Raw genomic sequence first — 27230 nt, 5'->3', positions numbered from 1 at the left:
CGCTGCTGGTGCTCGTGTTGAACCATCACCTCTCCTGGCCTGGCACCAGCAGCACGGGGCTGGCACAATCAGGGCTTTGGCTCCCGAAAAATCTGCTTGGGGTGGGGAACAAACCTGCCCTGTGTCTCCGGCTCCCTCTGAGCTGCCAGGAGCTCCATGTGGCTCCAGCAGCGTTTTCCTCAGGGGCAGGATCAGCACAGAGAGGGCTCAGACCTGCTCCTGCTCCTGGGGTTTGGTGTTTCCCAAAGTGAGCCGCTGCTCTTTGTCCATGGCCCTGCTGCTGGTGCAGAGAGGGGAACTCCTCATTGCAGAGCTGGGGTTTTGTCTCCCTCTCCCCCCTCTGGCACCTCTCCTGCCCAAATTCCTGCCCCAGGTGTCAGCAGGGAGAGGGTCCCAGCCCCCAGAGAGCCCCACAGCCCTGCCCAGTGTTCTCCATCTCACTCAAGGGATAAATCGCTGGCTCTGCCCGTCACAACCCCCAGCCCCGGGCAGGATGAGGCTGGGAAAGGATTTTTTCCTCAAAAAAACCACTTCAGGACACAGTCCTGGTAGGAGTCAAAGAGAAAGGAGTTGACATTTCAGCCTTCAATTCCACGTGGGAAGTTTTACAGAACTTCAGCAAATTCTGCTGGAGTAGGAAATAGTAGAGGGAGGCCTAAAGCACAGGAAGGGGTTAAATACCTGATGGTCCCAGAAAAGGAAGAAATCCTGCACTTAAACATAAAGATGAGATTATAAACAACTCTGTTAACCAAAAAAACTATCTGAAACCTGAGAGGCTTTTGTCACTGCAATCCCAATTTAACTACTTTAGTCAGCCTAACATATTGCTCCCAGAACTCTGGGCTGCCTGGAGTCCAACTCTGCCTCTGCTTAAAAGCTGCCGAGGGCTAAGGGCACTTGTGTTCGTCCTGATGTTCCTCTAACAACAAAAGCAGAGAACAGCTGCAGAAAATTGTCCTGTGTGGTCAGTGAGAGGAGGAGGAGGAGGAGGAGGCAGAGAAGCTGCTCTTTGGCAGCTCTGCCCCTCGATGTGCTTTTGAAGTTCTTCACGGAGACAAGAAGAACGATACGGAAGGTCTGCAGTTCCCTGTCCGTGCGCAGAGACCCCGGCCCTGCCCTGCCTGTCCCTGCGCTGCCGTGGCGGCTCCGGCCGCGGTCACATCTCGGTGTCGGCCGGGCTGTGCTGCCGGCCCGAGTGGCCGTTCTTGGAGCCCGCCTGGCCCGTCCCGTTCTCCTGGGTGCCCCCGTTGAGGTTGGGGAGGTTTGGCTTCTCCTGCAGCTCCGCGGGCTCCTGCGAGGGCGTCATCAGCATGGTGTTCCCCTGGCTGCCGCTCTCCGTGTAATAGGGGTCTTCAGCCTGGGGGGACACAAGGGACACAGTCAGGGTGGGGAAAAGGTGCTGGGCCGAGGGCAGGGGCTGCCCACGGTCCCCAGGCAGGAGGGACACACAGCCACAGGGCAGGGCACTGCTCTCGCTGACAAGAAGTGGAGCAGAGGGCCTGAACCAACGTGGAGCAAGAAAAACCACCCAGGAACTGCAGTTTCTCCAGGAACTGCAGCTTTTCCTCCGGCACCTGCAAGAGAAGATGTCAGGTTGTGTTGTTCTCCCCTAATGAGGTTTTGGAGCCCACCTTGCCTTGGGACAGAAGCTCTGCTGGCCACTTGGGCCAAGGAGGAATTCATCAAATGGAAATGATGGAAATTGTCTCTTTTTCTTTCCTTGCCCTCCCTTTGAAGTGCAGAGTCCACTGCCAGGTGTGGCAGAGGTGCAGAATTTCACCTCAGCAGGGCTGTGAGGAGCAGGTGCCTCTGGAGGATCCAGGCCCTCCCAGAGCTGCCTCCACCCCCTCACAAGAATTCCCCAGGTGTTGTGCAGCCCTGGAACTGGCATTGGTGAGCCCAGGTGGGAATTCCCAGCTGGAATTCCCTCAGCAGCATCCAGCATTGTCCTGGCTGGAGCTCACTCAGCCTCATTTCCCTGGGTGGGCTGGACTCGCCTCACCTGGGATTGGGATTGGCACTGCCAGGGGTTTCCATGGCACACACTGCCAGCATCAGGGACACGGGGCAGTGTCCCAGCTCTGTGTCCTGGGGACATCCCTCCTGGCCAGGAAATGCCCTGTTGGCCTCCCAGGACACAGCAGTGATGGGGTAATCGTGGCCTGGCCTCACTTTACACAGGGTCACATCCCCAAAAGTCACTGGTGGGGAGGGTCAGCCTGCCTGGAAAAGGGGAGAATGGAAATAGGAAATTTCTGCCTTTTTCTTTCTTGATATGTTTTATTGCCATGGCCGATGGGGAGAAATTGCCTTTATTACAGCACAGGTACAGACACAGGGCTCACACAAGGAATGGCAATTAAAGGGCGTCACTTTTAATGACAAACTCATGAGGTTTCAGTGGCTCTGGAGGGGTCTTGCTGGATGAGTTCTTACTGCTGAGCAAAAATAAGTGTTAGACCTCGGGGAAGGGGCGGTGCTGCTGCGGGAGCTGATTTTGGAAGAGCAGAGAGGTCCCCTCTCAGCGCCCCTTGCCCTGCCCAGGCTGACCTGGGGACACACCCAGGGGTGAGCACAGAGCCACAGGGGGTGGGGATGTCCCTGTCCTCCCCCCCTGGACCCCCCTGTGCTGCCGGGCTCCTCTCTACCTGCGGCTCTGCCACCTGTAAGCACTGACCAGCCTCTCCCCCGCCGGGCTCCAGCTGCGCCGCTTCATCAGGAAATATCCAGCCAGCCCCAGGAACGCCAGCAGCAGCCCAGAGGTCACCAGGGCAATCAGGGTCTTCTGGGAAGAGCCCTGCTGGTGGCTCCTCGCATTCTCCTTTTTGAGGGATTCTATTCCAAACTGGAGGAAAATAAAAATAAAAAAAAAAAAAAAAATAAAAAAATAAAAACACCAAAGGGAGTTGGGAGTGGGACAAACAGGAAACGTTTGCATCTGCTGCACAGGCTTCAAACAATGCTGCTCCTCACCTCCTTGGGAAACTGCACGTAATCAGAGCTGGGCTTTGCTGCCCCAGCCCTGGGAGCCCTCACGTCCTCACAGGCTCATTCCCAGCCTGGAGCCTCCTGTGGCACAGGGGATTTTGTCCTCTGGAGCACACCCCGGGGATCAGAGCACCCAGCTGGGATCTCTCTGAGGGCTGCAGCTCTGACATTTATACCCTGAGAGACACCTGGGGCTCAGCCCCCCGGGCCAACAGCAGCCTCGGGGGAAGGAGGAATTCACTGATGTCAGCCTGGTCCTTTGAAGAAGCCAATTGCATCCTGAGAGTTATTGTTATAACCCTTGCTGAGACAATGCTGCAGCATTTCCCAGAGCCAGTCCAAGCATTTCTGCCCCCATGGCTTGTTCTGGTTCTCCTGTTCTGCATCACAGCCTCGCTGGGGCTCGGCTCCAACCACAGAATCCCAGGCTGGTTTGGGTTGGAAGGGACCTTAAAAATCATCCAGTGCCACCCCTGCCATGGCAGGGACACCTTCCACTGTCCCAGGGTGATCCAAGCCCATCCAACCTGGCCCTGGACACTCTCAGGGATCTCTGCACTCCTCAGACACCTCCAAACTGGGGGCAGGTCAGTCTCAGCATCTCCCTCAGCCTCATCTGACCATCTAAAGCTCGCACCCCTCCAGCCCCCTGGCCAAGCATTTTTTTGCAGGTGAGTTTGCTGAAGGGATTTACCTTTTCCCAGTGAGACTTCTGGAGCGTGTTCAGGAGTTTGTCAGGATCTGCAAAGTGGAAAACAGGAGAGGACATCACACACACAGGATACATCACACACATCACACACATCACACACATTGTGCTCATCCATTCCACACATGGATCACACACTCTGCACTCAGGGCACACCAAAGGGCCTGGCTGTGCACAGAGGAGCCAAGGTTGCCCCTGGAGGCAACCACGGCTCCAGGGGTGCAGCTGGAGCCCAGAAGAAAGAGCAGAATGGATACAGGCTGCGTGGTGATGTACCAAGCCCTGAGGGCTGACCTGCAATCTCCCAGAAATGGCTTTAAAATAATTGTGGGGTGGCTGATCAGGAGTGCTTTGAAAAGCAAAAGGTTTTAATCAAAGAGAAAATAACAAACGATATAAAACCAAAACAGAAGCTGTGCTCAGGGGCAGGAAAGCCCCTCACACCTGGCTAAGGCACCCCAAAAAACCCCTGAGCACCTCTGGGCTCCTTCTTAAGAACTTAATGTTTTAGGAGGGTTATTTGGCTTGTGCCCAATAGAAAGAACAGCTACAGAGACCAACAGGTGCCTTTGTCTTGGCACTGAACCAACCATGGTAAGAAGGGCATGGAAGATTCTGGTTTTTCTTCCTTAAAAGCCTTGAGGTGAAACTGAAACCTTTATTTGGAAACATCCACCTGGGTGTGAGGGTGCAACACAGAATTGCAGAGAGGTTTCTCCTCCTGGGATCTTCTCCTTCCCCATGAGGAATCCCAGCCCCTCTGCCCATAGCATTATATATCTATATGTATATCTATATATGTATATCTATATGTGTATATCTATATGTGTATATCTATATGTGTATATCTATATGTGTATATCTATGTGTATATCTATGTGTATATCTCTGTGTATATCTGTGGGTCACAGGCAAAGAATGACTTGCACTGACCTTTCTCTCCTCTGAGGATGAGGAGCAAACAGTCCCTGTCCAGGCTGGATGGGGTGAGTTTGATCTCGCAGGGGGAGGCCACGCTGTGGGTTCCATTTTCACATATTGCTCGCCACAAATCCAGCCCCCTCTTCTTCGAAAAGTCTTCCTGTGAAATTTTCAGAAATAACAGGTGTTAAACCAAGGAAACTGAGCAATTCCCTGCTGGTGGAGGTTGTTGTGGTTTCCCATTCAAATTTTGGGGGCTCCTCTGTGCCCTGCAGAGCTGAGCTGGGTGTCAGACTCTCCCCTCCCACTGCAGCCCAGAGCCCAAACACCTTGGAGGTGCTCATTTCTCCTGTCTTACCCTAATGAGGAGAAATTAAATGGAGATATTATTAGCAACTCTTGAAAATGGCATTTAAACAAAGCTAAATTTAGGCTCTGAATCGCATGGCAAGTCTCCCCAGTTTTTGGGCTGGAACAACTGAAGAGCCCTATTGTTTCAGAGTCCCAGGCAGGGGCTGGGAAAGGAGGGAAATAACAAAGAAGCATTGAGCCTTCCTGTTTAGGAAATGTCTTCAATGTTTTTGCTAGGTTGCTGATCAAAGGCTAGGTAAAAAACCCACAAATTTCTCACATTTTAGAGCTGAGCTGACGCCGGGGTGGAAGAGGAAGAGGAACGAGGAGCTGCAGCCTTTGTGGGCCAGTTTGTGGACCAGACAGGATGGGCTTTCTCCTCGGGGACAGGAGCCACAGCCAGGCTCAAAGACAGAGCCCAGCCTTGCTAAAACCCCTCTCAGCCTCCCTGACACCCTCCGGACTGGGGACAGTGGCTGTGCCCACCCCAGAGACAGACAGAGGCAGCTCCAGGAGCCCTGCCCTGGGCTGAATCCCAGCGCTGGGGCTGTGGAAGAGGAGAACCCCCGTTGTCCTGGGCTCAGTGCCCTCCTCCCTCTGCCCGGGGCTGCCCCAGGGCCCTCCATCCTCCGAGTGCCCAGAAATGCAGGAACTCCTCCACGGGAGAACAACAAACAAATCATTTTCAGCTGTCTCTGTCGAGCTTGGCTCGGGGGGAGGAAGGCCGAGATGGAACAAGAGACCCAAGTGTGTATTTTCCTTTCTGTGCTGTGGAAAGAACTCATCGGAGTGTCAGAGTTTCCCTTTGCAATTAGCGGCGCCGGTGCCAGCTGATTGCTCATTTGCCTCAGGAAAGGCCAGCGGGAGAGAGGGACACGCTGCTCCTGCCTCTGCCCTCCAGGACTGCTCTGCTCCTGCCTGCTGACCCCCAGGACTGTTCTTATCGTGCTCCCAGCTCCAGCCTGAGCCCCTGCTCCCACCCCGGGCTGGCCGAGGGGAGGGCTCTGCTGCGGGCTGGGGGCCTCCAGAAAGCCCCGCTGGGAATTTGGGATGTTCACACCGAGGGAGGGTTCGGGGAGTGTGAGCTCTGGGTCTCTGGGATGTTCTGGATGTGTTGTACCCGTACCCACATCCATCCGTGCACCATCCCCGTGCCCGGCCCGGCTCAGAGCCCGCTAGATGGCATCTGAGATCGGGCTCCCGCAGGACTTTCCCTGCGGATTCCGCTCCAGCGCGGCCCCTGTAAACAGGAACGAGCCTAAATGCCATTTAATCGCTCATCTGCAGAGGAAAGCCAAGTCAGACTCACTCATCCTTAGTGGCAGCGGCGTGGCTCAGTGACAAAACTGAAATTGTGTATTTCAGATGTGTTTCACAGCCAGGGCATTGTTGTCTCACAAGATCCAGCCCCATCCACCCTCTGGGGCAGGCTGTGCCTGCAGTGGGGAAGGTTTCTTCCTCCCACCCACAGCAGACCCCCCTTTGCTGTTAAAAATTCCTCATTTTTGGTGCACAAGGCCAAGGACAGTCACAGAGAGCCTGGGATTCCCTCAGGAGTTGCTGGGGCCACGGAGCAGCTCCTTCCAATGCCCTGTTTTCTTTCCTAGGGCACTTGGCAAAACAAAAAAGGGCACCTTTGTTCCCAACAGGGAAGAGGAAGAAGAAGAACAAAGGCAACTTCCCGCTGGACACACTGAGAGATGCTTTAGAAGCTGAGCTGACCCCAGAGCTCAAAGGAAAAAGGAGGATTTGTGCAGCTGGGGGGTCGCATTTCCCCTGGAACCGCTGTGATCCCTTTGGGATCCACCCCTTTGGGATCCTCCCGGGACCTTCCCCTGCTGCACCAGCCCAACTCTCTGCCCCAAGGGTCACTGATGGGACCTCCCCACCCCAAAGGGCCCCCCGGGGGTGCTGGGTGACCCCAGGGCTGCAGGACCCCAGGGACCCCAGTTCTGGGTGACCCCTACAGCCCCCCGGAGGTGCAGGGTGACCCCAATGCTGCAGGACCCCCACAGCCCCCCTGCTCCATTGTCCCCCTCGGGGACACGCGGGGCACTCACGCAGGTGTGGTACTCATTGAGCTGCAGGCAGACGGCTCCGGTGTCAGCCTCATCTCTGGCACTGTGGCAGCCGAAGGCAGGGAGGGGACTCTGCAAGGGACAGAGCACACAGCGGTGGTGGCAGTGCCCCCCTCGGGGACAGCCCAGCCCCCCCAGGCAGCCCCACGCTCACCTCGGGGCTGTCCCCGGCTGTGTGCGGGGCTGTGGTGGCCGATGACACAGTGGGATGCTCAGGGGTGGCCGTAGAGTTGGTCCTGCCCGTCGTGGAGCCCGAGGTGTTGGTGCTGTCCCGGGGCTGTGCTGAGGGGCTCTGGGTTGTGGGGATCCCTGGGCTCCCCTGAGGCACTGAGGAGGAGCCTGGCTGTGATGTGGAGGCCGGGCTGGGCTGGGGGCTGCTCGTCAGCTGCCCCAGGGACTCTGGTGACACCGAGCTGGTGGCCATGGAGCCGGCTGTGGCTTCAGCTTGGAGGGAATGCAGAGAGGAGGTCACAGAGAAACCCCAAACCCCGTGAGCTCCGCGCGGTGGCTGAAGGACAATACTGACAACATTGACAATACTGATTTGTCACAGCAGCAGCAGCACCAGCAGTCACTGGCTCTCCAGGAACCCTCACCAGCCCTGGTTCTGTTGCCTGATTGTCACACACAGCCCATGGCCAGGGTACAATGGGCTCATCACCACGGCCAAGGTGCCACCACCCACCCCCCAGCATCGACCCCAACCCCTCCCTGGCCCTGACCCCAAACCCCAGGGAAAGGCTCCCTGAGTGCCCTCATCCCTTCAGAGCCCTTCAGAGCCTGAGCTGGGCCTCCCGTCAGGGAATCACACACTGGTTTGGGTTGAAGGGAGCTTAAAACTCATCCAGTTCCACCCCTGCCATGGCCAGGGACACCTTCCACTGTCCCAGGGTGCTCCAAGCCCCAATGTCCAGCCTGGCCTTGGGCACTGCCAGGGATCCAGGGGCAGCCCCAGCTGCTCTGGGCACCCTGTGCCAGGGCCTGCCCACCCTCCCAGGGAAGAATTCCTCCCCAGTATTTAATTGAAATTTCCCCTCCTCCAGCTTAAAGCCGTTCCCCCTTGTCCTCTCCTCCCAAAGGGTCTCTCCCAAGACGTGTGCTGAGATAAACATTACTGAGCTCTTTGTTCTGACCAGGATGGGGCTGAGCTGCCTGGGTTGGGTGTCCCCAGGTGGGATTTTTTTGGATGCAATTAAAGCCTTTGACCATACCCAACCTTTTTTTTTTTTTTTTTTTTTTTTTTTTTTTGAGAGCATGAGCTATGCCTTAACAGTGGGGGCCTGTTAATAAATCTAATATTAGATCATAATACTTAATAAATCTAATTATTAACACAGAAGCTACCAGGAATTACAGAGGGAACAAAGGGAGAGGTTACCAGAGGCTGGTTTGGCAGTGCCAGGGTGTCCTGTGTCTGTGGTGGCAGTGCTGGCTGTCCCAGGGCTGGTGTCCCCTGCTGTCACAGTTGTGTCTGTCAGGGTGGTGGGATCTGTCGTGGTCTCAGCAGTGCAGCCTGAGGGGAGAAGAAGCTCTTAGAGGCTGCTGAAGCCCCAGCTCAGCCCTGAGCCCCTGGGGGAAAGCAGGAAAGGTTTAGCTGCTCTCCCAAATTCGCTTTTTCTTGCCCCAAACCGGCAGAAAGATTTGGGGCACATCTGGAAGAGGCTCAGGGGTGAAACTTTTCATCCAGGTGGGCACCAGCCCCTTGCAGGGCTCCTGCAGGAGGACAAGGACAGGCTTGTTCCCACCCTCAGCCCACCCCGGCCTCAGCTCACTGGTGGGTGCACAAAGCTCTGCACAAAGCTGGATTTCAGAGTAGTTTGGGTTTATAATCCTGGGAGGAAAGAATCAAGCCTTGGAAGAGATCACTTGTGTGCCTCAGGATAGATAAGTTGGATTTACAGTTGCAGGCACGATCTCAAAGTAAATAGAAACATTCCCACTGGCTGGGGATCAGCCCTGACTCATGAGCGAAAACATCTTTGGAGGTAAAGCAGAATGTTTGGAGAGTGGTTTGCTGTTCTAACTTAAAGTTTATATATTGCTTCCTGCTGCGTTACAGAGATGACACTTCCAGCTTTTCCTTCTGGAATGAGCTGTGTGAGTCAGTGAAAATGCATTTCTCCCCATTCCTCCAACCTTCTCTCTCCCCAAGATCCATTCCCACTTTTAACAAGCAGCTCCAGTCTCTACCCCAGGGCTCTTGGTGTTTAAGATTCTTATCCAGGCACTAAAGAGAAAATCATACACAATGTGTTGTTTCATTTGTAGCTCTGCCCAGGGGAGTCCCAGCTCCAAGAAAAGTTACTTCATCCTCCCAAACCACCCTGAGAGATGGAGCAGCTCTGGCAGGTCCCGAGCAGGATTCGCTGCCAGGGAAAGAGCACTGGGCACTGGGAGCTGGGGGATTGGGATGGGGATGGCCTGGCAGGAGCTGCTCTGTCACCACACAGGGCTTGGCTGGCCCAGCTGCACAGAGCCTGCAGGGTTTGTGAGAGCACAGCCCCAGGGCAGAGCCTGCAGGGTTTGTGAGAGCACAGCCCCAGGGCAGAGCCTGCAGGGTTTGTGAGAGCACAGCCCCAGGTCGGAGCCTGCAGGGTTTGTCAGGGCACAGCCCCAGGTCGGAGCCTGCAGGGTTTGTCAGGGCATAGCCCCAGGGCAGAGCCTGCAGGGTTTGTCAGGGCATAGCCCCAGGGCAGAGCCTGCAGGGTTTGTCAGGGCACAGCCCCAGGTCACCAGGGTTTGGCCATGGGGGCAGGGGCAGAGCTGCTCCTCCTGTGGGAGCCTGGGCCAGAGGGGAAATGTGAGGCCCAGACAGGTCCTGTGGGGCTGCCCACACTGGTGCTGCCCATCCTGATCCATCCTATCCATCCCATCCTGATCCATCCCATCCATCCCATCATGATCCATCCTGACCCATCCTATCCATCCTCATCCATCCCATCCCATTCCATCCTATCCTGATTCATCCCATCCATCCTCATCCATCCCATCCCACCCCGCAGCTGCTCTGGGGGGGCCCTGCTGAGGGCTCAGTGCAGGTGTCTGGAGCTGGAATTCAGGTTCTGGCACAGCTTTTATTTCAGGGGGAGAAGTTCTGTCTTCTCCAAGACAATTCATTTCCAGCTGGTTAAATCAGCGAGTTTTCCTGATGACTTTTAACAAATCAAAAGCAGGAGGCACAGAACAAGGAGCCAGGGCCAGGCTCCACGCACAGCTCCGTGTTTTCCTGGCCACGAGCAGGAAATTTTGCATCACCAGAACAATGCAGAGCCTGGGCCTGACCTCCCCCAGTGCCACAGCCACCCCAGCACCTCTGAACTCTTCCAGATGTTTGCAAAGCACCTGAGGAATTTCCAATCAAAGCCTTTTCAGCACTGAGAATTGCAGTGGAAGCCTGGCCATTGCTCAGTGTAATTTGGGAGAGGAGCTGTCACTCTGGATTTCTTTTTCTTGCCTTTCTTGGAGCATGTGCAGGAGCTTTGCCACAAAACACAAATGAGGGTTTTTTTAATAAAATCTTTGGGCTCATAAGATAAATAACGATCCAGATGTGGGCTGGATAATCCACATGGTGCTCAGCTAAAGAGGGTTATTTATTGCACCATACATTTTTAATGGCTTCATTAAACTTTGTCAATTTGTTAGGATTGAGGGTTTAGAGTTTAAGCCAAGCTATTTATTAACCTGGGAGAAATCTTCACCTGGCAATGCAAGCACTTGCAAGAGCAAAACCATGCAGGGATGGGAAAGAAAATTGCACTTCACAGCACCCATTGTGTTCACCCACCCAGGTTTTAAAAAGTAAATTATTTCTTAAAGATATTTTAATAATGGGGCTTAGGGAGGATCTTCGATTGAATAAAGAAAAGGCAACAATAGAAATGTTCAACTTGCTCCAAGACTCATCCCTGAGCACTCAGCCAGGGCCACAAAACAGCTCTGCAGTGGCAAAGGTTCAGGAAAGAGAAGGAAAGTTTCCACCACTGGGTCCCAATCCTGCACCCACAGCAAACACAACTGGGGGAGGTGAATCCCACTGGGAATCTCCGGGCAGGACCTGCCCCTCCTGAGCTGATCCTGGCTTAGATCTCTTGGTTAATCTCTGGCTCAGCCTTGGGCTCATTGGGCACCCGGCACACAAACCCTGGCCCAGGGGGGCTCCTCCAGCTCTGTCCTTGGCAGAGTTTATTCCCGAGCTCCCTGAGGGTTCCAGGGGCTCCAGGGATGCCCCGAGCTGGCACCAGGACACTGCTGGTCCCAGGGCTGCAGAGGAGGGTGAGAAACCAGGGGATGCAGAACAGGAGGGTGCAGAACCACAGGATGGAGGAGAGGAGGGTAAAGGGACCAGGGGATGCAGGAGAGGAGTTCTGGAGCTCTGGGATGCAGGAGAGGAGGGTAAAAGGGTCATGGAATGCAGGAGAGCTCTGGAGCTCTGGGATGCAGGACAGGAGGGTAAAGAGACCCTGGGATGCAAGAGAGGAGGGTAAAATGACCACAGGATGCAGGAGAGGAGCTCTGGAGCTGTGGGACGCAGAGCCCCAGGACTGGAGTTGTGGGATACAAAGCCCCGGGGCTGGAGCTGTGGGATGCAGGAGAGTTCTGGAGCTGTGGGATGCAGGAGAGTTCTGGAGCTGTGGGATGAGGAGAGTTCTGGAGCTGTGGGATGCAGAGCCCTGGGGCTGGAGCTGTGGGATGCAGGAGAGTTCTGGAGCTGTGGGATGAGGAGAGTTCTGGAGCTGTGGGATGCAGAGCCCTGGGGCTGGAGCTGTGGGATGCTGGAGAGTTCTGGAGCTGCAGGATGCAGAGCCCCGGGGCCGGAGCCAGCCCCGGCTCCCCACAGCAGCCCCTCCAAGGACTCCAGCCGGCATTACTCACGCCTTTCCAGCTCCACAGCTCTCAGCCATGTGGCAGGAATTCAAGCGGGTGGAGCCCTCTTCCCTCTGGAAATATCTGATAAAAATCCCTTCCCTCCCCCTTTTCCTTGGCCCGGACAGGATGTGGGTGTGGGGCCGGGGGCTGGGGGAGCCCCCCGAGCTGCCACACCAAAGCCCAGCTGCTGCTCCCAGGCTTTCCTTGGGGCTGGGGCCTCTCGGGCAGCCCGGGAGCTCAGCACCTTCCCGGGGCTGACATTTCTCCTGGCTGGAGCAGCAGCAGCCTCTAAAGGATGTTAAACTCGAGCAGCTGGAAGTTTTAAAGTCTCTTTTTTTCCTTTCCTGATATTTAGAACTTACACAAGTGTTGCAAAAGGAGAGGAGGAAAGAAAGAACGTGTGAAAGTGGCAGGAAAAACAGTTCTTCTAAAAACCAAGCTTGGCAGAGATGAATGAAAAATACATATTAAAAAAGGAAGATGAAAGGTTAAGTAAAAGAAATAAAGAGCTTTTTATTAGGTACAAATACAATCCATGCTCCCTTTCCCAAGTTCACTGTGAGACAGGCACAGGACACCTCTCCATGTGCTTTATCCGTGCCCAGTTTCCCAACACAGGCTGCTCACAGCGTCCTCCCAGGAGCTTGGGAGGGTCTGGGAACTGCAGCCCGCTCTGCACACCGGGGCCGGCTGCAAACCTCTGCTGTGCTCTCGCAAACTCAACAAGAACCCAAAGAACCAGGAAGGAGCATTCCCAGGGGGTTTGCTGCCCTTGGGGTCGGGTTTCCCAGGGGATTTGCTCCTGTGGGGTTGGACCAGGCTGCCCCTGGCTCACAGAACACAAACTCCATCCTCCCCACACCACATCAAACACAACATTTGTAGGACTCCTGTCCCAGGGAGCCACGAGAGGTTTTTTCCTATAAAACATGTGGCTTGAGCTGGAGGTGTCCTGGGAGCAGGAGGGGCCTGGTGCTCCCACCCTCGGCAGCTCTGCCAGGAGCAACTGGAGCCCAAACCCACAGAGTTGGGATTTCCACGGGAGTTGCACAACTGGAGCCTTGGATGGGTTCTCTGGGGTTCCCCACGGAGCTGAGGAACAAGCAGAGCCCCAAGGATGAGCTGCCTCTTTTTTTTTTTTTTTTTTTTTTTTTTTTTTTTTTTTTTTTCTTTTTCTTTTTCTTTTTTTTTTTTCTTTTTTTTTTTTTTCCAGCAGCTACACCGAGGAGAAATCAGCCTCCTGCACTTCCCAGGCAGGAATATCCTGCAGGGATGATGGCCATGGGCTGTGCAAGAACATTTTTAGCATTAAAGCTGCTGCCCAGTGGCTTTGTCCTTCCAAAATCCCAGTTTTTTATCACTTCCCCATCACTTTTGTTTTGTACAAGGAACTCAAGGTTTGTTTTGTACAAGGAACTCGAGGTTTGAGGCTCAAGGTTTGCCTCACACCTTTGTCTCACACCCGGTTCAGCCCAGCCTCACAGTCCTGAATGTCATTTCTCTCAAATAAAATTGAGTTTTTCTTCAATTCCTGTAAAATTAACACAGACTGGAGGGTCAGCCAGCAGCTCAGGTGAGCCGTTTACCTGGGCAGCCAGGGGAACATGAAAGGAGCTCTGAAACAGGAGAACAAAACCCAGAGAATTCCTGCAATGGATTCTCATCACTCACATTCGTGTGAGGAAGAAAAAATTACATTTGAGGAGACACCCGCGGGCTCCTGGCTCCTGTCCCAGCACACCAGGCAACACACAGAGTGCTGCTTCACTTTTTTAATCCTTTTTTTTATTACCTCATGGCTGTTGGGTTTGGGACAAAAATGATAATATTTCCCTAAAACACAACCCTTTAAAATGTAGCACCTAGAGAAAAGATCTCGGTGCTGTTACTCATTGCTTCATGTGATGAATATTTGAAGAGCTGCAATAGGAGATTTTAATATTTATGGAGATTCATTTGATTTTCAGCAAATGTTTAGTTCCAACCACAAAACAAAAGCGTGGCTCATTTACACCGGCGCAGGCTGAGAGACAACTTGAACTGTGGCTGCACTCCTCGCCTGCTGCATTCCCACCCCTGGTGCTAGCCAGGATTTTGTGGGGAGCTCAGATCCCCATTCCTGTCCTTTCCAGAGCAGCAGTGAGGTTTTTTCCCCCCATCACACGGGGATGTTTTTGCCGCTCTGTGAAATGTCACCGCGGGGTTTTTGGGTGGCACCGAATCCCAAACTCCTGGAGAAGCATCTTCCCCCACCCCGAGGAGCTGCCCCGGTGCCTGCCGTGACCCGGGGCGGTTTGGGGTGTCGGTACTCACCATCCAGCTCCAGCAGGCAGACGGCGATGCAGAGGAGCTGTCTCCACTCCATGGCTGGGGGAGTTCCCAAAACTCGGCGTTCCCTGTTCCCGGTGCAGCGGGATCCGGCCGGGACAGCGCCGGGGCTCCTCAGCCCTGCAGCAGCTCTGAGCTCATGCGGCTTGGTTGGAGTTCAAGCCTTTGAGATCACTCACTTGTGGGGTGGGTTTCTCCTTCAGGGGTTGTGCCTGTGGCGCGGGACAGGCGAGGTGGAGTTTCTCCGCTTTGATTTCCCAGTTTTTATATAGTTCGTGGCAACCTCACTATCACTTAGGTAATTTTCTCCTCCCCACTTTCCTGCCAGCGGCTTCAAAACAAACAAAAGATCGGCCCTCTCCCCAGCAAAGGATCCCAAAGGCTGGCCGGGATTAACTCTTTCCTGAGAGCTGCTGCTTTCCCGTCCGAGGGAAGGCAGGGCACAGCCTGGCCCAGCGGGCTGCAGGTACTGAGCTCACCCCGGGGCAGAGCAAGCACAGCCCTGAGCCTGCGGGGATGGGGGGAGCCCCAGGTCCAAACCCCAGCGCCCTGGAAAACAGAGGAGTGCTGAAAACGGGCTGCGGAATCAGAAATATTCTCAGCAAATTAAGCAAGGAAGGCAAGGATGTGGAATCAGCGCTGACCTGGAGAGAAGTAACTCCATTAGCTCCACTGAATTGACTCCAGTCAAACAGGGAGCACGCAGGAGATGGGTTAGAGAAGGTCTGGGGCAGGGAAAAACCCACAGGCAGAAAACTTTGGCATTAAGGCTGGAGCAGGAGCAGGGTGGGAGAGCAATAACCTCCCCGAGCTCATTAGGGATGTTTTGTGGGAGCCCTGGGAGCAGCACAGAGCTCTGACTGCAGTTTATTACCAGGCTGAGCCTCACCAAGTGGGAATTTTGGCTCTCTGGTTCCTCAGGGCCTGCACTGCAGACACACATGGGACCAGCTCAGGAAGGGCAGGGTGAGGGATGCTCTGTGGCCTCACGGGGGGATGTCCGTCCCTGGAGTGTCCCAGGCCAGGCTGGATGGGATTTGGAGCAAGCTGGGATAGTGGAAGGTGTCCCTGCCCATGGCATGGGGTGGAATAAGAGGATCCTCAATATCCCTTCCCAAACCCAAACCAGTCTGGGAGTCAAATTTTTGGCCTTTGGGCACTAAAAAAAAAAAAAAAAAAAAAAAAAAAAAAAAAAAAAAAATTCAGATGAACACTTGGGAAACTGGGAAACTCAATTGCAGTTCAGTATAAATGCCATTTTTATTTTTTTTTTACAGCTGTATGATGAGATGACTAAAGGAGTCATTGGGAACAGGAAATCAAAAAATGAGGTGGACAGGGGGGAAAAAACGCTGTGGAAAGAAGGATGAGGAAGCTCTTACTCAATGTATTGTCTTTTTGTGGATGCTCCTGTAACACTTCTACAGTCACAGAGTCACAGAAACTGCTTTGGGATTTAAGGGACATAAAAACTCATCCCAAGCCCCGGCCCTGGGCAAGAATGGCCATCATCTGGCTACAGCCAGAAAAGGATTAAAAACCACAAAAATAAAAAAGGACAGGATGGTGTTACCTACAAAGAAACCCTCAAATAGTATTTCCACATTTATTGTAGGACAAAATTCCAGTAGCTATTGCTTTTAGCATAGCACAGGAGTTGGATGAGATGATGTTTGAATGTCCCTTCCAGCTCAAAGCCTTCTGTGGTTCTGTGGCAGGAAAATGTTTCTTGGAAGGAAACATCTGTAGCTCAGCAAAGGCCTCCAACGTCTATATAAAGATTTCTATTATGTTCAGTAATCTGTTACTGACTGACAGAGACACACAGCTCTATCAAAGGCCAAAATGTCCTGGTAACATGTGGTTTAAAACCTGAGTGTGGGCACAGCCCTGCAGACTCCAACAGCTCCCACTAAGAATTTTCCCTTTTTTCCCTTTTCTTCCTCCCTCAAACACACACACACACACATTGGGAAGCGCCTGACTCAGTGTGTAACCAGGTTTTACATTGCATATCAGCCCAGAAAATGAATTCAGAGATGAAATGTGAAAGGCAGAGCGAGACAAGAGTCTCATTTAAATAACAGATATGTTTTTGTCTATGAAAGCGAGAATTTGGGCTGAATAATGGAACTAAAAATCAGAGTGATGGATCCATAGAGTATTTTGGGTAGAAAAGGACATTAAAGACCATCCCATTCCACCCCTGCTGTGGACAGGGACATTTTCCTCAGCTCAGGCTGCTCCTGGATGAAAGAAACCAATGGGATCATCCAGGTTTGGCTGCTGGATTTGTTTCACCTTTCAAAACCAGACCAGAAATAGAGAGCTGGACTAAAAATAGGCCATGACCGGGTCTGGCACGGGAAGCTCGCGGGTTTGGTTTCCAGTGGAAGCTGGTTTGGGTTGGAACAACATTCCCCGTGTCAGAGATGTGGGATTTCATTCCTGTTTGTGCACTCCCCATGTCAGAGCATCCCACAGAACTCCTTTTGAGTGAAGCACAGGGAAATCCAACATTTCCTCAGAGGGAGAGCCACAAACCCACAGAATGAGTGACTTATTAAGATTATTCTTTAACTGACTGCACTGTCCACAGAGGATTTCTGTGGACAGATCTAGGGATGCTGCCATCCATCCAACCACTCAGGTTTTTGAGCCACTCAGGTCGTTCCTGTGGCACAGGAATTGCTGTGCTTCCCCCAAAATTGACAAAAATCTGACCCAGCCTAGCAAGGAGTAGGCCAGGCTTTGTTGTTGGATATTTCTGTGCACACACCTCCCAGCAGATCCCAAACACCCCAAACATCCAGCTGTGCCCAGGCCCTGCAGTTATTTCTGCCCATCCCACCTTTTCTCATGGACACAACTCTCCCTTCAAACCCATTCAAAGCGACTCGGGTGTGTCGTGAGTGAATCCCGCAGAATTATTTCCTCTCCCTCAGAGCCCCAACACATTTTTATAGGCAGGAATTGCAAGCCCACAATAAGGAACATGCCCTCGAATTATCTCGCAGCACTCAGCATCAGCTGTATCAGGTTAACCACGCCTGAGCCAACTCCAACCCAACTTTTAGGGATCGAGTGTCCAGATTTCATCCAGCGCGGCGATGAAGGCTCGCTCACACGGGCTGGGATTTTGTCCAAGCATTTAAGGGTGATTTAATTTAATTGTGAATGATGCAATAGACATATGGCTGCGAAGCTATATGCCAGGAAACATGTTTTCTATAAGTGTTTTAGCAGGCAGATGGCACACAATGGTTTCGGTGCAGTCATTTCCTCACCTCTTTAAAAGTTACTATTTTGGACAGATGAAATAATCCCATTCCCACCGTCCTCCCAAGGCAGCAGCTCTGCTGACCCAGAGGATGTGCAGCGTTTGGGGGCTATTTCTGTGCAAAATCACATCAAATAAATCAGCCTTACACCATTCACAAGTTTCAAAGCATTTTAATAACTTTTCCCACTTTAACTGGAGCGGGCAGTAACTCTCCACAGCATTTCCAGAGGCACGTGGAGGCACTTGGAGCAGAGGAAACCTCAAAAGACATGAGTTCTGCATCCCAACCTCAGCCTGAGCAACCAGACCGCCCCAATCCCAGACAGAGCAGCTCCTCTCCTGCATCCTCAGCCCCCAAAATCTGCTGATGGAGGAGGAGATGGTGCAGGAGAAGATCCAGCTTTTGGGAATGGTGGACAGCCAGGCCAGAGCACGGAGCTGCAGATAAAATGGGATTTAGTGAAGTTTGGGTTGTTTCTCCTAGAAAAACACTGTTGGGATCACACCTGCTTTGGGGCAGCCCCAAATCCTGCCCAGGGCTGAGCAAGGGCAGCTCCTGTCCCTGCAGGAGAACACAAACTCTGCTCTGAACAGGCAGTTCCTAAGGGATGGACTGGTGGGATTCAATTCCTGAGGGATGGACTCATGGGATTCACCTATAAAAAGGACAAAGAGCTGCCCTGATAGCATAATCCTTATTGTGATTTCCTTAAAAACTTGTCATCCTTTTGTTTCACCACAGTGGGATTTGCAACCTGGTGTAATTAATTATATTGTAACTCTCAGGGCAGGAAATGCTTCCTTCAGAAACTCCTGCCAGGGCATCCTTTGTGGAAAGGCAGGTCTGGAGAGGTTTTTGCCTCAATTTCTGCACTGGAGTGTCCTGAAGACCCCTGGGAGTGCCCTGGAGACTGGGAGGTGCTAAAAGGTCTCCCTGAATCCTTTTTTCTCTCCTCCAGGCATTCCCAGGACTCCAGTGGGAGCCATTCCCCTCAGAGCTCCAAAACCACAATTTGAGGGGGGTTTTGGATGAGTTTCAGGGCTGTTGTTGGATTTTCTCGTTCCTCTGGTGCCGCTTTTGCCGTGCTGATGGGGAGATATCATCTCCACGGACCTCCTTCTTCCCGTCTCAAATCCAGGAGGGATTCCTCTCCAGGACAACAAAGGGCTTTATTTAGCCCTGCTGCTGGGGCAGCCTCACTGGTTTCCTGCCTCGGCTCCTCCATGTGCCACCAACAGTTTCCAGGTCACTCCAGCAGCTCCGTGCCCATCCTGTGCCAGAATTCCTTTTTTTTTTTTTCACACCCAAATTCCTGTTCCTGCTGGGAAATCATCCCTTCCTCGCGGCTTTGCCCCTTCTCGCCTTGTTTTTTCGAGGCGATTCCTCCCGGCTCGTTCCACCTCCGGTATTGCAGCAGGAGAATTTTCCTCTGGGGAAGAGTTTGATGGAAAAAAAACGCTTAAGTGCCTCTGATTTACATGGCAGCCCGCCCCTTAAAGCGGGATTAAAGACCTGGGAAGGGCCCGCAGAGCGCTGAGCGCACAGGAGGCAGTAAATGAGCAGCGCCTTGATTAGGTTTGAACTAACAGTCTCAGAGTAAAAGTTTCGGGCATAAAACTCCTCAGCAATCTCTCCAGCAGATGGTTTGCCTGACTGGAGCCGTGTGTGCACTTCAGATTTGCTTTATTATTTGAAGATATTGATTTTAGCAGAATGATCATACTGAGCAATTTGTTTTAATAGACTACTTTTATTAACGGCGTGTTAGACTTGCAGCAGCCATGCATCTGTCTTTTTCTCTCTCTCTTTTTTTTTTTTTTTTTTTTTTTTTTTTTCAGATTTCCAAGAGCTTTTCGGAATAAAATATATGATCTGAAGAGCAGAAGTCTGAGATTCTGAAGGGCTTTTTTCAGCCGTTTCTCTCGGAGAAACGATTCTGCTCTGTGTAAGTGGGTGAGTTGTAGCTGTGCAAGAGGGTGATAAATGGCAGAGCACAGTTAAATGCGGTTGGAAGGGTTATGAAGAGGCAAGAATTTGCTCAAGTTAAAAAAAAAATAGAGAATATATATATATATAAGCCATATATATACACGTGAGTTTTAATTCTAAACCCAGTGTTTTAATTGCTATCCTGTCCCTGGAAGTGTCCAAGGCCAGGTTGGAGAGAGCTTGGAGCAACCTGAGAGGATGGAAGATGTCCCTGCCCATGGCGGGAGTGGAACTGGAGGATTTTTAAGGTTCTTTCCAACCCAAAACACCCTTGAATTTTATGATAATCCCTTGGGAAGGGTAAATAAGTGAATTACCCATCTCTGCAAGGTGCAGCTGTATCCCTGTGTGCCATCAGATGCACAAAGTGTGATTTTAGGCAGCTTCTCTCAGTATGTTGAGGTACCAACACACCCTCAAAATCTGATTTTTATTTTTATTTTTCTGGAAATTTCCCCATTAGTTTGAATGTACCAAAATGAGTTGAATATACCATGACCAGGAGGGAGCTGGAGGAATGTGAGAGGACAGAGAGGAGAGGGCAGAGCTGGACCAGTCACATTCCTGTCCCCATCCATCAGAGCCCCTCACAGTGCTGGATTCTCATTAACCTGATTTCATTGATTGCTTCCCATTGCTGCCCCCTCCAAAACGTTTAACTATAATAAACAGCAGCACCATGAAACACCGATAAAAAATCATTAAAGCATAAGTCTGGTAATTCAGGGCGAAGATTGGCTCCTCCATCCAGATCTGCAGCCTGCTAATTGCAATTTATTTCCCTGGTTTATGGTTGTCACAGGAGCAGGAGAGCTGGATTCATGGCTGGGGCTCTGCACCCATGGCCAGCACTGCACCAAGTCCATCCTGTGGATGCCCCAAGTGAGGTGGATGAGATGTTTATTGTGAAATTTAATTCCAAAGAAACACTCTTTGCAATGCTGCTTGTTCTCAGTGCAGTTATGGGACTGTGGAATGGTTTGGGTTGGGAGCTTTGAGTCCCACATTCCCCAGCACTGCCAATCCCACAGCCCCAAGTGCCATGTCCACGCATCTTTTAAATCCCTCCAGAGTCAGGATCTCCAGTCTGGGTCACCTCTTCCAATTCTCACCCAATCTTTTGGTGAAAAAAAGGGAGAAGATTGGCTCTGCCATCCAGATCTGCAGCCTGCTAATTGCAATTTATTTCCCCAGTTTATGGACGTCACTGGAGGCTGTGAGCTGGATTCATGGCTGGGGCTCTGCACCCATGGCCAGCACTGCACCAAGTCCATCCTGTGGATGCCCCAGGTGAGGTGGATCCTCGGGGTTTTTGTCTCCCGAGATTCAGGTGGTTGAGAGTCTTTTGCCCTGTGAACGGCCCTGAGCCAGATGCAAGAACAAAGCAGAGTCTTCAAGTTTTTATTTCTCAAGGTTTCTTGCTGTGTTTATTATTTCTTATCTTGCAGTTTTCTCTGTGCCCAGCCAAGGTCTGTGCAGCATTGTGGGCCACAGGCGACTCCTCCTCCCATGGGATGTCATTGCCTCTTGTACCAATTATTACATGTCTATTATTTACATTTCCATGCCAATACCTATCACCTGTACTGAACAGGTCATCTCTACTCTGACCCAATCTCTTTGAACTACTTTGTGCCATGTCACAGCAGGAGATGGAGATGAAGAAGAACCCAAAATTCTCCATCTTGTCCCTATTCACCTCCAGTCTAAGAACCCAAACCTACAGAATTTTCCACTCTGTGATAAACTACACTACTGCCTTTCACACCCTTGTGACTTGCAATTCTTCTCTCAGTGTTGGGAGCCTTTCCCATGGACTGAAATCAAAGCCAGTGTCTTTCTGGGCTCTGTGCCAGGGGCTCCACCCGCCCTGTACAGACCCCAGACCCTCCTGTACAGGTCTCAAACCCTCTTGCTTTGGTCTCAGACATCTCTGCCAAGGTCCCTGACTTTCCAGGGCGACCAAAGAGATGCCTTGGACTCAGACAGTGGATGAAATGTTTAATGTAAAATTTAATTCCAAAGAAACACTCTTTGCAATGCTGCTCGTTCTCAATGCAGTTATGGGATTGTGGAATCGTTTGGGCTGGAAAAGAGCTTTCAGTGCCACATTCCCCAGCACTGCCAATCCCACAGCCCCAAGTGCCATGTCCACACATCTTTTAAATCCCTCCAGAGACAGGGACTCCACTCTGGGTCACCTCTTTCAATTCTTCACCAGCCTTTTGGTGAAAAAAAGTCTCCTATTGGCTACTTTTATGTGTTTAATTTATTATCTTTACAAAGATACTTCAAATAGAACCATCTGATGGGCCTCCTTGTTGATCCCAAGTTTAGACTTGCCAGAAGCCTGGCTGGCTCCTGATGAGCATCTCCTCTACCTGGGGAATTAGGGGGAAAAAAAAAATCTCATTCCTTTTGTTTCCAGGGAGATCCCCCCTCCAGCTGTAATTCATGCAAAGGAAGCACAGCCTTAAAAAACCCTCCACCCAACTTTGGTGGTGTTTCTGAGAGAGAAACCAAAACTGTGATCAGGAAATGAAGGAATGGCTCTGAGTAAAGAGCAGCTTAGTGCCGGGTGCTCCTGGAGCATCAGAGGAGAAGTGAAACCCATCAGGGGCAGCGATGAAAAGCAGCTCCAGCAGCACCGGGGGGAACTAACGGGGCTCTTGTCTCCACCCTGCCAATTGCCGATAATAAAGTGCTGCTGTTTTCTACCTGGGAAATGAGGTCCCAGAGGGACGAGGCTTTGCGTTTTTCAAAGGAGGATTTGTTCAAATGCAGGGCTGGGAGCATCCTCGGTCATTACCGACTCCTGCTGCTCCTGACCCACTGCTCTGGAAACCGCCGGGGCCCGAATCCCAAACCTCCTTTTGTCTGCAGTTTGAAGTCGTGTCCTTGTTCTTAGAGGGATAAATAAAAAAAAGGAAATAGGAATCTAAGAGCCACTTCTTTGGTCGCCTCCTGAAGAGAAGGATGCAACAGCAAAACTATTTTAACTGCAGTGCCAGCTGACCTGAAAAAATGACAGGGCTCTGGCAGCAGTTACGAGCTCACAGCTAAATTCAGACACCACTTATTTATTGATGTGTTTGTACAATAGGAGTGGCTGGGAAGGCTGCAGACTCCCAGGTACCTTCTGATGGCTCGTAATAAGCGCAGACAACACAGACCGACGGTGAATAATAGAACAAAAAGCTGCCGGGATCACCGGGAATCAAAGCGCATATGGAAGGAGATGGGATCCAGGGAAACCTCCTGGGAAGGGGCAGCTCAGAGCGGGTGGGACTCACAGGACAGCCCCGTTCACTGGGAACATCCCACAGAATGAACATTTAAAACCGCAGAGCTGTTTTACCCCACCACTCATGGTGTGTCTCACACGGTGCTGCTGAGAGAGTCTGGCTGGGGGAGAAGCACTGAGGGTGGGTTTGGGTGGGATATTGGGAATAAATCCTTCCCTGTGAGGATGAGGAGGCCCTGGCACAGGCTGCCCCATCCCTGGCAGTGTGCAAGGCCTGGCTGGATGGGGTTTGGAGCAACCTGGGATGGTGGAGAGTGTCCCTGTCCATGGCAGGGGTGGGATGGGATGAGTTTTAATGTCCCTCCCCACCCAGGCCATTCTGTAATTCTGTGATTCCATGAAATCGTGGGCACCAGCCCAAACTTTTCTTCTCAGTCCTGTGGTGAAAAGATACACTTATGAGATAATAAAAAAAGCATTGGAAGTGACCAAGGTGCAGAACCTCCTGCAGGAACAGAGTTAATGACTCTGGGTGCTCCCAGAGCAGCTGGAAGGGTTTCAGGGCCAGGAAGAACTTTCCAGGCACGGCCCCTCTGTCCCCTCCATGCTCAGGGTGGCACCTTGGTGGCCATAGCAGGGTCACTGTGGCTTTGGCCATGGGAGGACTGAGGGAATTCACACTGGACTTTGGAATGAGGAATGCTCTGAACTGACTGTTTTTTTCCACCTGAAAGGATTTTCCCTTTGATCCTGTGGGACACAGCTCCCCCCAGCCCCATCTGTGATCTCAGGGAGGGGCTGGTGATGGGAGGTGACGCCGCATCACTTAGAGAAAGCTCTGGGGTGGCAAAGGCCACAGGATCGATGTGGGCAGGCTCAGCTCCCTCACTTACCAGGAATACTTCAGAGAGAGCCTTGGAAATGCAAACCCCGTGCTGGGACCTCTCCCGGCCGCTTTCAGATTAATTGTTACAGGTTTGCAGGTTTGTTTAGATGGAGGAGAGGAGGTTTGTTTGCTTTTCCTCCCCCTGGAGTTCAACCATCATCTTTTCTCATTAGGAAAGTGGCAGGAGGTCAATGGAGGCTCCTGCCTGGCCGAGATTCCTCCGTAATTTGGAAGGGAAATTTCCAGAGCTGCAGTGCCCGGGGCACCTCGCACGGAGTGTTTGAGAGCCAGCCCTGGACCACACAACCCTTCCCCTGAGCAGCTCCTTCGTTAAACACAAAAAGCTTTAAATTCACCCAGGAATGAGGGAAAATTGTGGCTCTGGTGCTCCCCAGGATCGCCCTGCTCCCTCCGTCACTGCCTGTGGAATTTTATGGCCAAGTACAGGAACAAAGGACAGCAAAGCTCCCCGGGCAGGGTTTGTCAGCCTGTCCTACCCAGAGCACAGGTCGAGAGCTGCCTCTCCTCCCTCTGCCTCCTCCTCCCTGCCACCTTCCTTTCTGCTTTTTTGATTCCCTTAATTATTTTGGAATCTGGAGAATAATCCTCCGTCAAATCCCGCAGAACAAATCGAACGTCAGGTTTCCAAACCCTCCCGATAAAAGCAGATGGCATCACACGCCCGTGAACCTCCTCCCAACTTCCAGAGCATCCAAGGGCTGACAGATTATCCATTAACGGCCAGATTAATCCTGAGCCGCACAAACAGTGGGAAGGAAAATACAGGCTTTTGTCTCCATAACAGGGAAAAGGAACTCGCTGGTGTGGACAGCTCCCGGGAGAGGGGCAGCCCCAGCCCTGAGGAGCTGGTGGAGCAGAGCCCCGGGCGAGGAGAGCAGCCAGGAGAAGAAAAATAACTTTGTGCTGGGAAAGGCAGGGCCGATTATTTCAGTTTCTGGTTATTCGTCTCCCCTTTCCAGCAGCCTTCCCATGGATCCTCTCCCTGTTCCATTTCCCACTGGCCATTTTGGCCAACTCTCTTTGTCCCAACAGCAGCCAGCGCTGCCTCAGTGGCCACCCCACAGCCAAGTGAAGGGTTTTTGGTGTTCCATGAGCAGGCAGGGCCCCCCAGTGCAGCATCAATGCCATTCCCCTCCCCTCCCTGCCACTGATTTGCTTGGCAGGTGTGAAATATTAATTGCCTCACATGGGAGCTTGGCTCACTGTCTGTCGCGTTTGACTGAAATATCATTCTCTGCTGCAAATATAATTACTGGGGGTCTGGATTTTAAAAATAGCCTCTCGCCTGTCTGTTAATTAGGAGCCACGCTTTGCTACACAACGAGATATTTTGGTTAATTATGAAAGAGAAAAGGACAAATTTGTCACGTCTTTTGTTTTTGTTCCGCCGCGTCTCCTGGTGACAGCGGAGGGGAGCCGTGATGGAACTGCTCAGCCGACAGCACCAGATGTCCCCCCCAAAAACGGGGAGGGGGCCAGGGCTGCTGGGGTCTCACAGCTGAGGGGGTGCTGCTGCCTCCCCTCACCGCAGAGGAGTTTAAACAAAGGCAGGAAAATTCAATCAAAAGGCAGAGCTTCGCTCAAATCCTCCCCGCAATGTTCGAGGAGCCTCGTTCAAAGCTCTGATTTATTCTTGTTAAATGTTCAAAGGGCTGAGCTGAGGCAGCCAGGGCTGCAGCTCCAGCACCCAGCAGAGCCTCTCCTGCCCATCCTGGGGCTGCCAGAGGTGACACAGGTGACACAGGTCCATCCTTCCCCCATCCTTCTCAAATTAAGAAATTCCGTCTTCTCCAGTTTGGCCACACCACCCTTCACACCCATCCCTGGTTCCTTTCTTAAAAAGAGAGGGGGAAAAAAAAATCCCTTTCCAGTGCAAAAGGAGGGGATGGGTTTGGGAATGGCAAGTGAAGGTGCTGACAAACCTCCCCTCTGCCTCGTGTGCTAATTAATAAGTGTTAATAAACCCCCAGGAGGTTAAGGATCAATGGAGGTGCTGCATTCCTGCCGGGCAGCAGCAGAGGGAGAGGGAAGGGCCAGGAGTGGCTTTGCCGGCCATGGGATCCCCAATTCTTGTCTTGGGCCAGACACACGACACCATTCTGGTCAAAACCCCCCCATTTTAGCACATTGTGGAAATAACCATCCCATCCCATGATTTTAGGGATGTGCAGGGCCATGAGGGCACCAGGAGGATGAGGAAGAGCCAACAAACAGGGGGAATTTATGGAAAACCACCTATCCCATGGTGCCAGGGATCCCCTCCTCTTTCCCCAAGTTTTAGTCCAGTGTGTATAAAAGTCTGCTTTGCCCTAAAATGCACTGATAGGCTGTTTCCTAATTATTTATGTAATTATCCAGCATTTTGAAGAATCCATGATAACAGCTCAAACTGATGTACTAAACAAGCAGAATAATTATTCCAGCAATATCGAACGGCCCTTCTGTCAAATAATCATTTCATATAGATGAAGAAAGCGTTCAGAAATAGCACCATAATTCATGATGCTTCCAGCTCCACATCCTGTTCCTGAAGACAGGCAGAACTTTCTGTATGGAAAATTAAATATGTATACACAGAGCATATATGAAGGTATCATACATCAAACCTGGTAAGAAACAATACAAAGAGAGGGGAGAAAAAAAACCCCACATTTTTTTAGCCTGGAATGGTTTTGCAAGGATTTCAGAGGCTTCTGCAGGTATCAAAGTAATCAGGAGTAGAAAATATTGTCTGTAAAACAACAGCCTAGAGGGTAAATTTGGGGCCCAAATTTCATTCCAAGTCTTCCCTGAACCCTAGTCTTCCCTCAGTAGTGGAAATAATAATAGTAACAGTAATAGTAATAATAGTAATAGTAATAGTAATAATAGTTCCAAAGGAGTAGAGGAAAATCCCACTAAATGAACTGCAGCAAACCGGCACTTCCCCTCTCCTCCTGCTGATCCTTCAGGAGCACTGGGAAAAGTGGCACAAATTTTACAGCCTTGTGATGAAGATTAAAAAATAAAGCCCAGTAAAAAAACCCGCCTGTGAATTATTGAAAGTGTAGCTCATTATAATGGGAGAAATGAACCTTTATTTTCAGTAAGTGACACGGGAATGGAAAAATGTCGGGATAATGATGCTCAGGCAGAACAATTATTTTTTGTGATAGAGAAGCAGAAAGTTTATCACTTGGATTACTACCCCGACTGGGATTTTTTGTGTGCCCAGTTCAGAGACCAATAAATCAGAAAGGTTTTTGGAGCAGGAATTTCTCCCTGCTCAGAGCTGAGGTGCTGGGGCGGGTGCTGCATCCTCTGCCTGAACCCCTGAATTTCTCACAGCCCCAGCCCCTCATTTCACAACAGTCTGACACAAACACTGAGCTTGGACAAAAGCTCGGGATTTACCGGTCCCACCCTTGGCCGTGTCCAAGCTGAGGGTGTGATGCTCTTGGTAATGATCAAAACCAGCTGCTGCAGCAGAGAGAGGAATTTGGGGGTTCTTCCTGGTAGGAAAAAGGACTCCCAAAAGCTGCTCAGGCTCAGTCTGAGTGGCCGGAGCAGTGCTGAGCAC

General features: G+C 51.7%; 1 protein-coding gene across 4 annotated transcripts; it reads right to left on the bottom strand.

Annotated features, from left to right (window-relative positions):
- Window positions 1-1159: 1159 nt before the first annotated feature.
- On the bottom strand, window positions 1160-14565 carry CD34 (CD34 molecule; the record flags this gene model as incomplete). 4 transcript variants are annotated; one of them, XM_083878504.1, is made up of 8 exons in its annotated part: window positions 14233-14565; window positions 8429-8563; window positions 7205-7494; window positions 7033-7122; window positions 4634-4781; window positions 3686-3732; window positions 2681-2848; window positions 1160-1360 (listed from the first exon to the last, which is right to left on the bottom strand). In XM_083878504.1, the coding sequence occupies exons 1-8, from the start codon at window positions 14282-14284 to the stop codon at window positions 1160-1162; spliced, it is 1131 nt and encodes a 376-aa protein (XP_083734630.1). In that variant the 5' UTR covers window positions 14285-14565. The 4 variants fall into 4 exon arrangements, with proteins under 4 accessions (XP_083734630.1, XP_083734631.1, XP_083734632.1 ...); XM_083878505.1 differs by lacking the exon at window positions 1160-1360 and adding an exon at window positions 2158-2438 and having other exon boundaries at window positions 2652-2848; XM_083878506.1 differs by lacking the exon at window positions 1160-1360 and adding an exon at window positions 2341-2441.
- Between the last annotated feature and the right edge of the window lie 12665 nt (window positions 14566-27230).

This window comes from Zosterops lateralis, assembly GCF_965231275.1.
Source record: "Zosterops lateralis genome assembly, chromosome: 26".
Lineage (NCBI taxonomy): Eukaryota > Metazoa > Chordata > Aves > Passeriformes > Zosteropidae > Zosterops > Zosterops lateralis.
The sequence above is the reverse complement of the archived record's forward strand: the minus strand, read 5'-3'. Positions and strand labels throughout refer to the sequence as shown.